Genomic DNA, 16,167 nt, shown 5'->3' with positions numbered 1-16,167 from the left:
TCCCTCCCGATGCAATACACGCCAACGGATTTTCCAATCTTCGAAACACTGGTTGCAGTTACTTTCCGGGATGGTCTTCAGTTCGGTCTACGCTGCGGCTTGAATCTCCTCTATCGTATAAAAACGGTGTTCCCGGAGCGGTCTTTTGAGCTTGGTGAACAGCCAGAAGTCGCACGGCGCCAGATCAGGTGAATACGGTGGTTGCGGAACGATATGGGTTGAGTTTTTGGCGATCACGAGTTACGAGGGCAGTATAGGATGGTGCATTATCGTGGTGAAAAAACCAAGAATTGTCTTTCCGCAATTCCGGTCTTTTTAGGCGGATAGCGTTACGCAAACGACGCATAACGTTCAATTAATATGCCTTGTTGACTGTTTGACCGGTTGGAAGGAATTCATAATGCACAACACCACGATAATCGAAGAAAACAGTCAACCTGACCTTGATTTTTGAGCGACTTTGGCGCGATTTTTTTGGTCTCGACTCTCTTTTGGCACGATATTCGCTCGATTGATCGGTTGTTTCGGGGTCGTAAGCATAGATTCAAGTCTCATCGCCAGTGATAATGCATTTCATGACACCCTGGTAGTCGAAAAGCAAAAAAAGAGTGCCCCAACTGCCGGTGTGATTCCGGCCGAATGAGTACTTGAAACAAAAAAATTCAAGACTAACTTAAAAATATTTCCTCTACTATAACGTACGATCTTTGAAAAATATCAAATATTAACAAAATGGGTATATGTTAAACATTTACACTTTGAAAATTTATAAATTTTGTTGTTAAGGCAAAATATTTCTAATAATATTGCTGTCACTTTTTGATCGATAACATCGATTGTAGTTATCCAATTGTTTTAAAATTTTTACAAAATGTCAACAAGAGATCAAACTTTACAGTTATATTTAAAAAGTTCTGTTTCTTTTGCGACAGACCTTGTAACTATATTATATGTATCATTCTTTTAAAACAACGAAAACTGATCTAACACATGTTTGCCTTTATATCAAATTTCAAGAAAAAGTAAAATTCAAAGAACCACAAACGTAAAAAAATGTATCTCTCAGATCACATCCTTTATGTCTAAAATATATTTAAGATATAAACTGAAAAGATTTTAGCATTTTAAACATAATTTCTATCGAGCACTATACACCGACTTTTCGAAACCATTTTTTTGTACATCATTACATCTTCATCGTCCCTAAGTTCCCTTTTAACGCAACATATTTTATGGAGTTTTTGACGTTTTTGCCCGGAGCTGTTATTTCGGCCGTTTTTTCCGTTCACCGTCTTCTGTGCACATAATAAGGTCTGTACAGAATTTAGCAAACCGTTATAAACAAAAAAAATTGTGTGTTCAATAGTTTTTTATTTTCTTATTTTTTTTTTGTAATAAGACTAACTTTCTAATTACACAACACTTACCTATTACCTATTAAAGAACTATTTGTCCATATATCGCTCATTTGCTACAACACCGGCATAAATCAAAAAACGTGATTTTTGAGTTAATGCTGCAGAATTGTTCGTTATATCATACTTCATGTTGAGTGAAAAATTCATATGAATACCTCTTATATGCTCCGATTGAGAAGAGGTGTAAGGTTGGAGTCACCGTGTAAGGTTGTAGTCAGTTGAAAACTTTAAACACGTTTTCTGGAAAATCGATTTTTTTGACTTATGCCGGTCTTGCAGCAAATGAGCGATATGTATACAGGCCTGGATTTATACACATATTTATTCGTACAATGGTCGACTATTTACAAGTGCATAATAAGTCGAAAATTTTAATGTATTTTTCATCGTATTATACAGGGTCAAACCAGGTTCGCATCTACAACGAAGCATCAGTGCTTTTACTCAGTTCACGGCTATGTTTCAGACAATTAAATACATCGCAGAACTCATAATATATAACTAATGCGCATTGTAGACCTATTAGTAATGAACCCAGCTATCTAAAAAGGCGAGTTGACGCATGAAACTCGTGTTAATGTGTTTGCTCATGCGCATATAAGTCACTATTTCAGCGCATCCGCTGCCACAAGTTTCTACATGAGAGTATGTGTGTGTGTGTTTGTATGAATGCAGGAAATCAACTCGCTCCATTTTTGTCCAAAGCTGAATATGAAACTATAATATATTACCGGCAATCGAAAATGGCTTCAATTAATTGTGTATATGTGTGTATGTATCAATATCTGTATGGAGTTTGGTGTTATTAGAATAACGATATTCAGTGACATCAAATTGCTTCTTCTGACGGTTCTTCTCTTTTAACTGCTAAATCTCAGTTTACTCTCCCTGCTCTGCTTGATTTTAATAAAATTATCTACCGCGATTTATTGCCGGCTATTTATAAATTTATGTACAATGTACATGAATGTGAAAGAAATCATAAATATCACTGCAAGCATTCCGAAAATCGTTAACACTTAGAAGCCGCTTTTGAAAATTAATTTCATCGTTACGCCGTTAACATTGACGTTTCCAACTCATAAATCGCATACGAATGAGTTCTGATTATACATTAAGAGTTATCAAATATGGATATATCACAATCAGAAATATGAACTGATATGCAATAACTTTTAAGTAAACTATTTTATTTACAAGCAACTGAAATCGGCATTGCCAATACGCATTTTATATTTCGAGATTAGAGAAAAAGAAATTTTACTCATGGAAAATCACTTTATCGTTTTTCAAAATGTTGTCCATTAAGGTACATAATTACTTTTTTGCATGGGTTTGAGCCAATTTTCGTAGCACTTCTGCCACTCTGATTAAGTTTTATCCAAAACATGTTATGCAATGGAACGTCTGCTCCATCACTATCGGCTGGAAAATCGAGTTCGCCTTCTCCATTCGCACTACCATTTAGCAGGCTGGAGAAGTGTTTCCTCCATAATTTTAGTATGCTCTGAGCATCGGTTACTAGATCACCTCTGGGATTTCCACAAGTGTATGCTTCGGTTTTGAAACCTTCTGTTAGTCGCCACATTTTTTCGTAGGATTTTTCAGCATTATCCCTGTCGGCCAGCTTGTCAAGCTCTTCATACTCTCTCTTTTTCTGTCTGCTAATGCGTCTCGCATCCCCCTTCAACGCTCAATATCTTTTGCATTTTCCGAAAACCATGTGCTTTTTTTTTGCAGCTGTACGTAAGGATCTTGAAATGCCGTCCCACAGTTCCCTTCTACCGAGCTGCTGATGAGTGCTCTCAGAGAGCAGGAGTGGAGGCCGAACCTTCCTTGTGTTTGTTGTCGTGCGTTTTTTGCTGCTCAGAGGCGGGTGCGTATCTTTGCTGCAACATGATAGTGGTCCGAGTCGATGTTAAGACCTCCACAAGGATTTTCTTAGACGGCAATCAGAGAACTTTCCTAACATGCGCGAACTTCTACACACGACTCCATCCTCTAGGAATCCTGCTAGAGTTATTATATCATTTCTATCGAATTTTAATGGTCGGCATGTCCGGCCCAAGCCCGGTTCTAAATCCAACGCCGGATAATTCTTGCTAACAGGTACTGAGTGGGCAATTGAGAAGCAAAGTCCTCTCTGACGAACAAAAACCAAACTCTATAAGTCACTCATAATTCCCGTCCTGCTATATGGTGCAGAGGCCTGGACGATGACAACAACTGATGAGTCGACGTTACTTGTTTTCGAGAGAAAAAATCTGCGAAAGATTTATGGTCCTTTGCGCGTTGATCACGGCAAATATCGCATTCGATGGAACGATGAGCTGTATGGGATATATGACGACATTGACATAGTTCAGCGAATTAAAAGACAGCGGCTACGCTGGCTAGGTCATGTTGTCCGGATGGGCGAGAACACTCCAGCTCTGAAAGTATTTGACGCAGTACCCGCCTGGGGAAGCAGAGGAAGAGGAAGACCTCCACTCCGTTGGAAGTACCAAGTGGAGAAGGACCAGGCTTCGCTTGGATTAACCAATTGGCGCCACGTAGCGAAAGAAGAAACGACTGGCGCGCTGTGGTTAACTTCGGTATAATCGCGTAAGCGGTGTCTACGCCAATTAAGAAGAAGAAGATGTCCGGCCCCTGTTCCATTCATGTGACAGGCAAACGTCAGGGACAGACTCAGCGATAGACTCCACCGAAACTCTTAAACTGAAACTGTATTATTAACTCGAAAATATCAAATGGAGGGTATTATGTCTCTCTATTAGCCGAACAACTCAGGTTATCTTTTACAATATTTACACAAGATATCTGTTGTAAAACCCAACAAGTTGTTGACATGTTTTTCATTCTGGTGATTTTGAGAGAAACCGTTAGCGCCAACATGTTCCGGTCGAGTAACATATCTAAATAATATTTGCATGCGATTGAATGCCGTTCAAGTTAATAGACTTACATAAGCCACAGTCGCCACACCGTTTGTCAGTTCATGGTCATGGTATTTGAGCGGCTATGAAAAATTGGAAGTTGCATGTAACACTCAGAGGAAAGCTGTGGTCCGTTGTTGCGAAATCCGAACTGTTATACGAACATAAGCGAACACATGTTAGTACGTAAAAGTAATTATTAAAGTATATATGTACATACGTAAGATTTAACAAATTTGCTTTAAATTTTCCGACGGTCTCTGGCTCATTTTCTTGGCCAAGGTCTTTGCTTGGAAGCCAACGAAAACCGTTGCTTAACCACTACCGAAATAAAAAGATTGCCAATGAATTATCGTGATCCGGCCCGGAAGACTTGCAAACCATGACGTCGTACAGCAACTGGAAGCCAATTTGCGGCAAAAAAACGGAAAGCTGCTTGCAACCTCATGAATACATACTTACATACGAACGAAGTATGAAACTTTTGAAACTGATCACTTGGAACTCGCTTCATGTGACAGAATAGCAAAAAGTTGCAACAGTAAACATTCGGACCAGTATTTGCGCGAAGCTGACCTCAAAAAGCTGAAGCGAATGAGAAACGAAAGTGAAAGAGAGAAATATGTAAACCCACTTTGGAAGCAGAATACAAAAAGAAATTGAAAATAAGTTGCAAATAAAATCTGGTTTATGTTATGCAATCTTGCAACATGCTCAAATACATATTTACTTACTAAGTAACTTCAAAGTAAATCTGCAGCTGGCATGTAGCTCCACGGTCTAGACACCATCAGACACTATTGAGTAGTTGCTAAAAACAAATACAGAAACGTCTGTTTACTGTTACTTCATTTAATGTTGGGCAGTACTTAAACAATAACAGTTCAAGTAAAAATTTTTAATTATAGTCATGGAGACATCCAAGCTTCAAAATTGAACTCTTCAAACTCTTGAAGCTTATAACAATGTGGAGAATATTCTATGAAGTTCTTTGAAATGATGGAATCCGAAATAATGAGCAGCCTTTGACGACATTAAGTTGTCCACATTTTTAAAAATTTTGTGTTAAAACATGTTTTCATTAGATTTTATTTTTCTTAAAATAATAATAAATCAACAGATTTGTAACAAAGTATGCAATAATGATTCCTGAGCCTTGGCCAATAGGCGTTCAAGCCGTACTAAAGAGGCTGTGAAAAAAAACTGATGTAGAAATTGGGTAATAAGGAAATAACAAATCTTGAAAATAATAAATAAAATAGCATGGAATGTAGCATTTCGGCACACGATTAGCTATTTTTAAGAATTCTTAAATTCCACTTGCAAAAATATTTGTTGAGCCAGTTTTAAAAATGTCAAGAGCAATTTCCGTTATGTGTTCCCTGCACAGTATGGCATAGCCATTTCTTTAAAAGAGGATTTGAGATAATTGAAATGAAGAGAACACTAATTTAAAACTGGGAACTTTGGGATTAGGAAAATAATTGGGCATTGCGCTTTGGTTGGCTGAGTCATGTAATTATTTTTTATACTCTCGCAACAAAGTTGCTAAAGAGAGTATTATAGTTTTGTTCACATAACGGTTGTTTGTAAGTCCTAAAACTAAAAGAGTCAGATATAGGGTTATATATACCAAAGTGATCAGGGTGACGAGTAGAGTTGAAATCCGGATGTCTGTCTGTCCTTCCGTCCGTCCGTCCGTCTGTCCGTCCGTGCAAGCTGTAATTTGAGTAAAAATTGAGATATCATGATGAAACTTGGTACACGTATTTCTTGGCTCCATAAGAAGGTTAAGTTCGAAGATGGGCAAAATCGGCCCACTGCCACGCCCACAAAATGGCGGAAACCGAAAACCTATAAAGTGTCATAACTAAGCTATAAATAAATATATTAAAGTGAAATTTGGCACAAAGGATCACATTAGGGAGGGGCATATTTGGACGTAATTTTTTTGGAAAAGTGGGCGTGGCCCCGCCCCCTAAAAGTTTTTTGTATATATCTCGGAAACTACTATAGCTATGTCAACCAAACTCTACAGAATCGTTTCCTTCAGGCATCTCCATATACAGTTCAAAAATGGAAGAAATCGGATAATAACCACGCCCACCTCCCATACAAAGGTTATGTTGAAAATCACTAAAAGTGCGTTAACCGACTAACAAAAAACGTCAGAAACACAAAATTTTACAGAAGAAATGGCAGAAGGAAGCTGCACCCAGGCTTTTTTTAAAAATTGAAAATGGGCGTGAAAATCGACCGATTGCAATGAAATTCGGTATATAATACTTCCTTAACACCCTGATGACATGTACGAAATATGGGTGAAATCGGTTCACAACCACGCCTTCTTCCAATATAACGCTATTTTGAATTCCATCTGATGCCTTCTCTTTATAATATACACATTAGGAACAAATGATGATAGCGGAATAAAACTTTACACATATATATATATATACATAACTTTTCAAGGTCCCTTATATCGAACACGAAGAACTCAGTGCCTAACCTAACCTAACCTAATTTTTCACCGAAAATATCGGTAAATCTCTCAGAATTTAATTCTAATTAATTTTACAGCAAAATAAAAAAATATGTAAATGACGGATAATGAAATCTCGATTATCACTTTATCATGCGAGAGTATAAAATGTTCGGTGACACCCGAACTTAGCCCTTCCTTACTTGTTTTTTATGAATTTTGTACTTAGTTAAAAGCACAAATTTGTTCGGAAAAACTATGTAAAGATATTTCAATTAAAAAATTTATTTTGGTATTATATTTGGTATTAAAGAAAACAAGGAAGGTAGAAGACGAATATTAATATTACTCGAAAAACAATGAATCATCCAAGAGACACTCAACCATGAATATATGTATATACATTTTTTAAATCCGACATTCCACATCAATGAGGATTGTCATACGTAATGTTGCTACCTTAGATGACATATTGTACATATGAGATAAAGATATAAAGTTGAGCTTCATTACGCTTCTTTTAATTTTTAACCAAATACCTTTGTTTCAAATTTACATAAATTGTTTATCATGATGTGAATTCAGTGTTTGTCAGCGTTTATCATGAAAATTAACATACGGTTTCTATTTCTAGTGGATGATGCTTCCGGTCATTATACATCAGGCTTCTTCTATGGAAACAACTATTGGCTGGGATCTCTTTCGTTATGTGAATCTATTTACCACGAAGATGATAATGACAGCTCAAATGCAAGATCTGCGAAAAACTCTGGCCTTCCGTTCGCCAAAGCACATACGCAGCTTTACACAACGGTCTACAATGAAAATCCACCCTTTATGCCCGGCTTCTTTGTTATAAAGCTTTTCTTGAACGATACGTTTCCAGCACTTATGGCAAGTACACACATACTTATAAATTCTTATTAAAAGTGGATAAGTTTAGAAAGAACAATCATTTGAGTAAAGATTTACAGGAATGACGCCAAAAATACAACAAAAATAATGTAAGCCAAATTTGACAAAACACATTTCCTATTGAATCTCTTTGGTGGAAAACTAAATGTGAGAGATATTTCTTCAATTAGCCTATCTTGCATTTATATGAATATATGCATAAATAATAATTATAATGCCAATTTTATCGTTTACTTAGTGGCCTAAGACTTGGCATATTTTGACCTCTTTTACTTTGAAACCAAAACCACAATAATTGGCCACAAAAGTTGGTTCCCTGTTTTGGCGATCGAATAGTTAAAAACTCTGTACTATCGCAATACTGGTACGGTTCGAGTGAAGTTTACCGGGATGGAACGATAAGATTGGCAGGCAATCGCTTCGTATACCAGTTAATTTAGTCGTTAATAGTGACACAAAAGAACAGTTGATAAGTATATTTTCCTCACGGCAGTAGTAAGAGTTACATGCTCGCAACAAACGGTGTGAACAGTAACCCAACTGTAGCCTAGGGACATGAAAAGCAGTTATTTAAACTTGTTTTAAAATCAAACATTTATTCTTCTGAATGGATGCGCTTGCGCGGAGGTGCTAATCTTAGTTAATTTATTTGCAAAAGATATTCTCCTTTGCTTAGTATAGTAAATATATTAGTATATATTCAGCTATAGGTGGCTCTACAGTATGATATAAATAATATAGTAAATAGTTATTTTTGAATTTTAAGTATAAATTGTTTCGTTTGGATTTTAGACTCGAACCATCTACGTTGGCGTTTGTTTACCTTCTAGCTGTTCAACCAAAGAAGTTAATGTTTTAGCAGAATCCACACAAACACCCTCGGCAACACGGACTGTTAACATTTTGGATGTGCGCATGCCCACCAATGGGAAGTTCAACTTGTACGATGATCGAACGTTTTGGATTCTAATGTGAGTTTTAATAATTAAAGTAGTATAATTATGTATATATATATCTTCACCAAACACGATATGCAAACATTATTTTTTGTCTTTCTCTGCTACGAGAACGTGTGATTAATACATGGATGCCTCTCTATAGATGAGGTGTTAAAACTCAGAAAGTATGAAAAACTTAATAGTAGAGAAACTTAAGGGTCTGATATCCATATATACATATATGTACATATTACGGGTAGCCTTTTACATTTCGTGGTTTGACATCTTTATCATAATGTTTGACTTTTTTGATATTATGCACGGAATCCAGTCGGTGCGCGCACGCTCCCTATAGAACATGTAACATAAACAAATGACGGAATAGTTACAGTGTTGAGGCCTCCTTTCCAACAACGCAAAAAAAGTAGAATGCCAGTCCAAAATACACGCGTGCGGCGGCTTAGGTATAGTTTTTTTAAATAAAATAAAAGCTCTGAACGCTGCGAGAAATAATTCATATTGTTTAACGTGATGGCGAGCATTGAAATTTTCTAACATGGTCTTGAACTTAGTTAAATAACGGATGTAACTGACAACAAGTAAGGAAGGGCTAAGTTCGGGTGCAACCGAACATTTTATACTCTTGCAACATGCATGAATCAAAGCCAGGGAAATATTTTAACTTCAAAGCAATCATATAGGATAAAGTCAACCGGATGTTCAAAAATCCTGATATTAACTATATAGGGACTAGGCCAAGTTTACGCTCAAATTTATCTATTTTAGGCACAAAGATACAATGTAATGAATAAAACACGCTCCCTTGTTTTCATTGGGATAACTCACATATTGGCCGATATATGCAGTACAAAGTCACCCGGAAGTTCGAAAATCTTTATATTAAATATATGGGGGCTAATGGAAGTATTGGTCCAATTCAGCACATTTTTGACATACAGACATACCATTTTAAGAGAAGCATTATTCCTTAATATATATATATATCGCACATTGACCGAAGTTTTCGATCAAAAGTCAACTATAGGTACCTAAGGGCATGAACAGTTTCTATTGCATTTAAACAATTTTCGAGTGGCACATACTAGAGACGAGATATTCACCAAAACTGGGCATTGTTACGCGCATCGTCCAATGTTCACACTGGCTCCTGTAAACCTCTCTAATATCTCGGAGGTAAAATTTAATGTCTCTGACGTATTTAGTTGTTGATTTATTGCGCTTTTATTAGATTTTAACAGTACCGTTATATGGGGAGTAAACGGGGTTATACTTCGATTTTATCCATTTTCACACTGTCGGTAGAAGTTCTTATAATATTTGCGCTTAACAAATTTGGTTGTAGCTTTAGTAGTTTAGGAGGTATGTATATACAACTTATTAGAAGGCGTGGCCACACCTACTTTTTAAAAAATTTTTGCCCACAAGTGCCCTTTACTACTGGGATCCACTATACCACTTTCCTTTGTCCGGAAAGTAATACTTGTAGGACTGATTTCCTTCCGCCGCGACTGTACTTCGGAGCGGTAGAGGGCGTTCCTAGCTGGTCAGATGTGCCGGAGCATCTGGAGAGTTATGACAAACATTTTCGCGCGACGTATTTCTGTGAGTGGTGCAAGCCGAAAATGCAGCGTCCGTAGGAGCAGAGGCACGCGATCAAATTCTGTATGGAACTCGATAAATCTGCGACAGAGACGTTTAATATGATCAAGCAGGTTTACCCAGATGTTGCTTTAGCAAGAAGTGGTTTGTTTCGGAGGCACCAGGCCTTTTTGGAGGGCCGGGAAGAGGTCGCTGATGAAGACCGTGCTGGGAGACCTGCGACTTCGACAAACACCGTCAATGTGTCTCGTGCAAAGTTTGAACTCAGGCCGTTGACTAAGAATTAGTAAATTGATCAAAATCTGTGGTTTATGACATTGTGAAGGAGCACTTGAACATGCTCAAGGTGTGCGCGAAGATGGTCCCAAAAGTGGTTACTGATGACCAGAAATTGCAGCGAGCGGAAGTGTGCCAAGAAAATTTTAACATGTGTAAAAGTGACCACCGATTTTTGAATAACGTAATTACAGGTGACGAGTTATGGATCTTTGACTATGATCCCGAGACAAAGAGGCAATCTTCCGAATGAAAGGCAAGCATTTTGAGACGACAGAGGGGATCCGAGCAGCATGCACCTCGGCTCTCAAGGCTATTCCGGAGAATTCGTTCCGTGACGCCTTCAATGCTTGGAAATCGCGCTGGCAGCGCTGCATCGACGCAGAAGAAGACTATTCTGAAAGTTTTTAAAGAATTGTGCGGATTAATTCAATAATTTTTTTTTTAAATTGACTCAGTTCTATCACTTTCCGGGCAACCCTATATTCAGTTTGGTATGAATGTTTATTCGCCGTCGCCCATCATCTAACACAGTATCCTCATTGTCTGGCGATGTATCTGTCGGTTTCACATGGTGTGCCAAAAAAACCGCCTTGTTCGCTAACAACAATCCGTATAACCCATATACATTTGGGTATGAACAAAAATTACTGTACTCTGGCAGTAGTTTCGTGTGTTTCTTTTAAGTAAAAAAATATTCAAATGATTCTTACTTGAATATTGAACACGTGCTTGCGATTTCAAATATAGGTTTTTATATATGAATTATTTTGGCTTTTAACATAAAACAATAAAAACAACCTATGTCCGTGCCCTGGTTTTAAGTTACCTCCTTACCAAAAATTTAATTCTAATAATATCGAATAGAATTAAAGATCATAGATCTGAGAAACCTTGCGACAAAAACGTAAATATACGTAGTTAATTAAGTATCGACGCTATTGATTTGAAAGTTGATGGGATCAAAGGTGATAAAAAGAAAGACTCGAAATTCAAATATCATAATTTTTAGTAGATAGTCAATTAAAATTGATCACGTTAATAAATTACTATTGAAGCGAGGCTAGCCGCCCTTAAAATTCAGACCAGTGCCGATATTATCGATAAAAAGCTATTCTAACTTCTGTGAAAACATTGAGTGGTATTGGATTAACAATCCAACTGACGTTCTATTGAATAATTTTAAAAGAACCCAATTCTTGAATATTCTTTCAGTAGATTGGCCAATAATGGTGATATGACGCGAATTCAAGGTTCGAAAAGAATGGCAAATAATATGAAAGATATTAGAAGATATATCAGAACTTTCAAATAAAAAACTGACAAAACGAATAAATAAATTAAAATACAAAATTGCAAAACGATCCGGGAAATAGTTTTGAAATTATGAGAGGCACTGCCTTTAAAAATATAAGTTAAGAGGAAAGCGCTTTAAAATTTTGAAATGTGATATAAAAGATTCATACGACATTGGGCTTGGAGCCGTCTTGAAATTTACACACAACTCGAAAAATAAAACTCTCCCCTTAAAATCAAATCATACGAGTATATGTATATAAAATTAAGCAATCATAAACGTATTTACATATATGTACATAAGTAATGAAATATTATTTTTTTAGATTTGTCACATCTTTCGTTTTCACACTTATAACTGCCGGCACTTTATACGAAATATACTTGACCCGTCGCTTGAAAGCAGCACTTCGTCGTCAGGATAAAGAAATGATGAATAACAGTGAAACCTCGTCTGGCATTGGCTGTCCTTCTTCTGATTACAGTGATTCCTTGGCACATGAATCGCTCAAAAAAGAGTCCATCAAGGAATCCCTTAACGAACTGAATATAGTACTGAACATGCCACATGAGATAAGTGGCGGACCTGCGAGTAGCAACAGCAGTTCAGATGAACATCTGGAAGGTCATCTGCACGAACCGGAAAAATTAGGCATTTACTCCGAATTATTATTATCATTCTCAGCTATTACCAATTTCAATGCGATCTGTGATCGAAACGTCGGTGCAGACACCATTCCGTCTATACATGGGTTACGTGCCTTCTCGATGGCATGGGTGATACTAGGTCACACTTGCATAGTGGTCTTCAAATACTCCGACAATATGGAGATGCGCAAGGAAGTGGAGAAAAATTTCTTCTTTCAAGCCATCACCAACGGACCATTCAGCGTGGATACATTCTTCTTTATCAGTGGTTTCTTGGTTTCATATTTGTACTTCCGCACGAACGCCAAAGGAAAACTAAATAAACTAACGAAAGGGACGAGTGAGCTGGCAGCTGGTACTGCACACTTTTTCGGATTGGTCGCATATCGTTTCATGAGGTTTGTACATTGAGATTATTGGAATGGTAAGCGAAGATTAATAATTTTACAATTTGTAGGTTAACAGCTCCGTACATGTTTGTACTCGGCGTGGTGCAAGTATCCATGAAATATTTGGCAGCCTACTCAATATTCGATCCCCCAACTATGGATCACGAAACTTGTCCGCAATATTGGTGGCGTAACTTGCTGTACATCAACACACTCTTTCCAGTAGATCAAATGGTAAACAAAATAACTTCAATGAACCATAATTTAGCTGAAAAAGAAATTATCTAAATTATTTGAAATGTCTTCCTTCGCAGTGTATGCTATGGAGTTGGTATCTGGCGAATGACACACAGTTTTATATAATCGGTGCTATCATACTGATTATTGGCGTGCGACATTTTAAGTTAGCGGCATTTACCACATTATTTTTCTTAGTATCGTCATGGATTACCACAGCAGTCATAGCATTTACAAACAACCATCGTCCAGATACTGATGACCCGCTAGCGCTCTTCGATAAAATTTACGACAAACCCTGGACACGTCTTGGACCCTACCTTATTGGTATGGCTGTTGGATGGATACTATTCCGCACCAACTGTAAAATCCGTTTACCACGTCTAACGGTGGCCACTCTCTGGGTATTGGCCATGCTCAACTTGTTTGTTCTCGTGTTCGGGTTGTATCGTGCGGAATTATCACAGTTTATGGCAGCCGCGTACAGCTCACTCAGTCACTCAGCCTGGGCTCTATCGCTGGCATGGATCACGATTGCTTGTTCCACAGGATATGGTGGATACATAAATACATTGCTTTCAGCTCCTTGCCTGTATCCCTTCTCGCGGGTCACTTATTGCGCATATCTCGTGCATCCGATTGTCATACGTTCCATGGCCTTGAACACCGATGCGCCCCTTCATCTGGGCGGTGACACAATGGTATGTTGGCAGTATATTTTTGGAAATATCTGTAAATATTTAATAATTGTAATTATAATTTTTACTCTTAGGTTATATTGTTCTTCGGGCTCGTGGTGGCCTCGTATCTCTTATCGTTTGTAGTGTCGATGTCATTCGAAGCGCCCGTCGTCACCATGTTGAAAATCCTGTCTCCTAGTCGAAAAAAGCGTATCGCTTAGTTTTAAGTATTTTAATATAATATTTGTATATGTTAACATATACATGTACATATGTATGTATTTAATTACTTTTTCATTTACATTTTAATCTTGTTCCTTAAGTTTGTAATCAATCAACATGCACAACTTCATTTAAAACATTTACTGATATATACCATACATACATATACATACACTGACATACTGCAGGAGGAAGTTCACTAGTTCAAAACTGGTTCAGTTCTGATGCACCCAAAACCATTACTCCGCTTATAGCATAGCCAATCTACCGAACTATTATGAAACACTCAAAAGTTCCATCCCAATACCCGGCAGTTATCTCTTCTTGAAGTCGCAATCGGTACAATATTTTGCAAATAGTTCGCGCCTGCATACAAGAAAGACGTGACATTTTCAGAACAGTACAAGAGACCAGTACGAGTTCGGCGAGATTGCTCCAGTGCCTAAATTAATGACATGTCCACGGGTCTACGGGTTCGCATTTCTCTGGAGTATATACTTCATACCTAGATGTACATATGTATAAAACATGCAAAACAATTTTAACTACTTGTCCACATACATAAATATTTACATATATGTATGTATGTATGTATATCATAAAGTATTTTCTATCATCATTTGTGACATCGGACCGCACTTTGAGGTGCAAACGATCAAAACATTGATTTTGGATTCAGTCTAAACTTTCAAGCATTAACTTTTTATTTGCAATGTCATTAACGAACATACTATGTACATACATATTTATTCCAAAGCTAACGAACGCACTCATGCTGTGAATCGCCGAAATTGCAATGAGTAAGCATTTGACAACTCGGATGTAGCGATTCGATATAAAACCCTTTAAACATTCGCTCATTCTCATTTAGATTAGTAGCATAAAAGTTATATAGTGATTGTGTATATGTACATCTAATATAAATGGGTACACGTAAATACATACAAACATACTTAAAAACAAATAGCATGTATGTATACTATACATTTTTTATATAAAGATTTTCGATGAAATAAATAAATATCATGATTTATAAGTCAAATGCACAAAACTAAAATATATAATTATAAGTCACAAAAAGAGTACATACGTACATACGTGTTTCATTCTTATCTTATACTTATAGTTGTACATATATACACTTCCCGACAAATGATCAGACCCATGTACCCAAAACAATATATGTATGTATGCTCCACTGTTTCTTTTATTTTGCGGCTACTCAAACAGAACTTATGTATACAATATATGCTATATACGAATTGGTAAGATATCAGTTGTGGTCATCAATGTCATCTAAAGGAAGCTCTACAGAACGAGTTTTATTATTTATCAGCTCAAAACGAGAGATTGCTATGATGAGTCTCCCTGAAAGCCGTTTACTAGAAGAGAGAGGCAATGACTGCGTCCCTGTGGATGACGTGAAGTCCTTGCCAGACGCACATCTTACCGTTTTTTGGCATGTAAGGTGGAGGATATCGTTGGTGCAATTTAAGAATATTCGCTTGATGTCGTTGGAAGTGGAAGAGGAGACGACAATGTAGCATTTTCCTGAACTGGGAGCATGCGGTATTCGTTGTTTAGATGTACTATACAAGAAATAGCAAGAGAAATCCGATCATTGTCTAAATGCGGTGTTTTGGTAGTTCATTTCAATATACTTATTCCACTATTTCGCGATTAAAACATAGGCTGTAATTTTGCGATCCGGTTTATAGTTTCCTTGGGTTTGTAGCGCACAGCGTTTGGCTTATTGCAGTAAATAAACTAAAAACGTCTGAGATTTAATTGGTTCATTTCGAGCACATGCCATCAATACCAATGCGCAACACCGCAATTGCGCATCATCAGCATATAAACTGATCAAAAATATGGTGTAGTTGGTGGTATAAAACCACCCTGCGGATCCTCTCCTTAGCACCTTTACTTTCCAGTATACAAATCCAGTATACTAATCAATATATCTGAATAAAACTTGGTACGAAAACTGGCTTTGGAGTGTGCCACGGTATGACTAAAAATTGTCCTAACCGAACAATAACTATTCAAGCGCCCGGATACCAAAAAAGTGGACCCCCGAGTCTATGGCTGACTTTTTACTAAAAGTATC

The 16,167-nt window shown here is 37.2% G+C and overlaps 1 protein-coding gene across 1 annotated transcript in view; it reads left to right on the top strand.

Annotated features, from left to right (window-relative positions):
- The window catches only part of LOC105233000 (nose resistant to fluoxetine protein 6), a 36,413-nt gene extending 21,274 nt beyond the window's left edge, over positions 1-15,139 (top strand). Inside the window, exons 2-7 of the mRNA XM_011214921.4 lie at positions 7,471-7,730; positions 8,544-8,722; positions 12,208-12,927; positions 12,987-13,152; positions 13,233-13,856; positions 13,928-15,139. Of these exons, the coding sequence (XP_011213223.2) occupies positions 7,471-7,730; positions 8,544-8,722; positions 12,208-12,927; positions 12,987-13,152; positions 13,233-13,856; positions 13,928-14,056 (2,078 nt within the window). The 3' untranslated portion in view covers positions 14,057-15,139. The remainder of the gene's footprint in view (positions 1-7,470; positions 7,731-8,543; positions 8,723-12,207; positions 12,928-12,986; positions 13,153-13,232; positions 13,857-13,927) is intronic.
- The last annotated feature ends 1,028 nt before the right edge of the window (positions 15,140-16,167 follow it).

The sequence above is a fragment of the Bactrocera dorsalis genome, chromosome 4 (assembly GCF_023373825.1).
Source record: "Bactrocera dorsalis isolate Fly_Bdor chromosome 4, ASM2337382v1, whole genome shotgun sequence".
Classification (NCBI taxonomy): Eukaryota; Metazoa; Arthropoda; class Insecta; order Diptera; family Tephritidae; genus Bactrocera; species Bactrocera dorsalis.
Note: the sequence above shows the minus strand (reverse complement) of the source record. Positions and strands in the feature narration are given on the sequence as shown.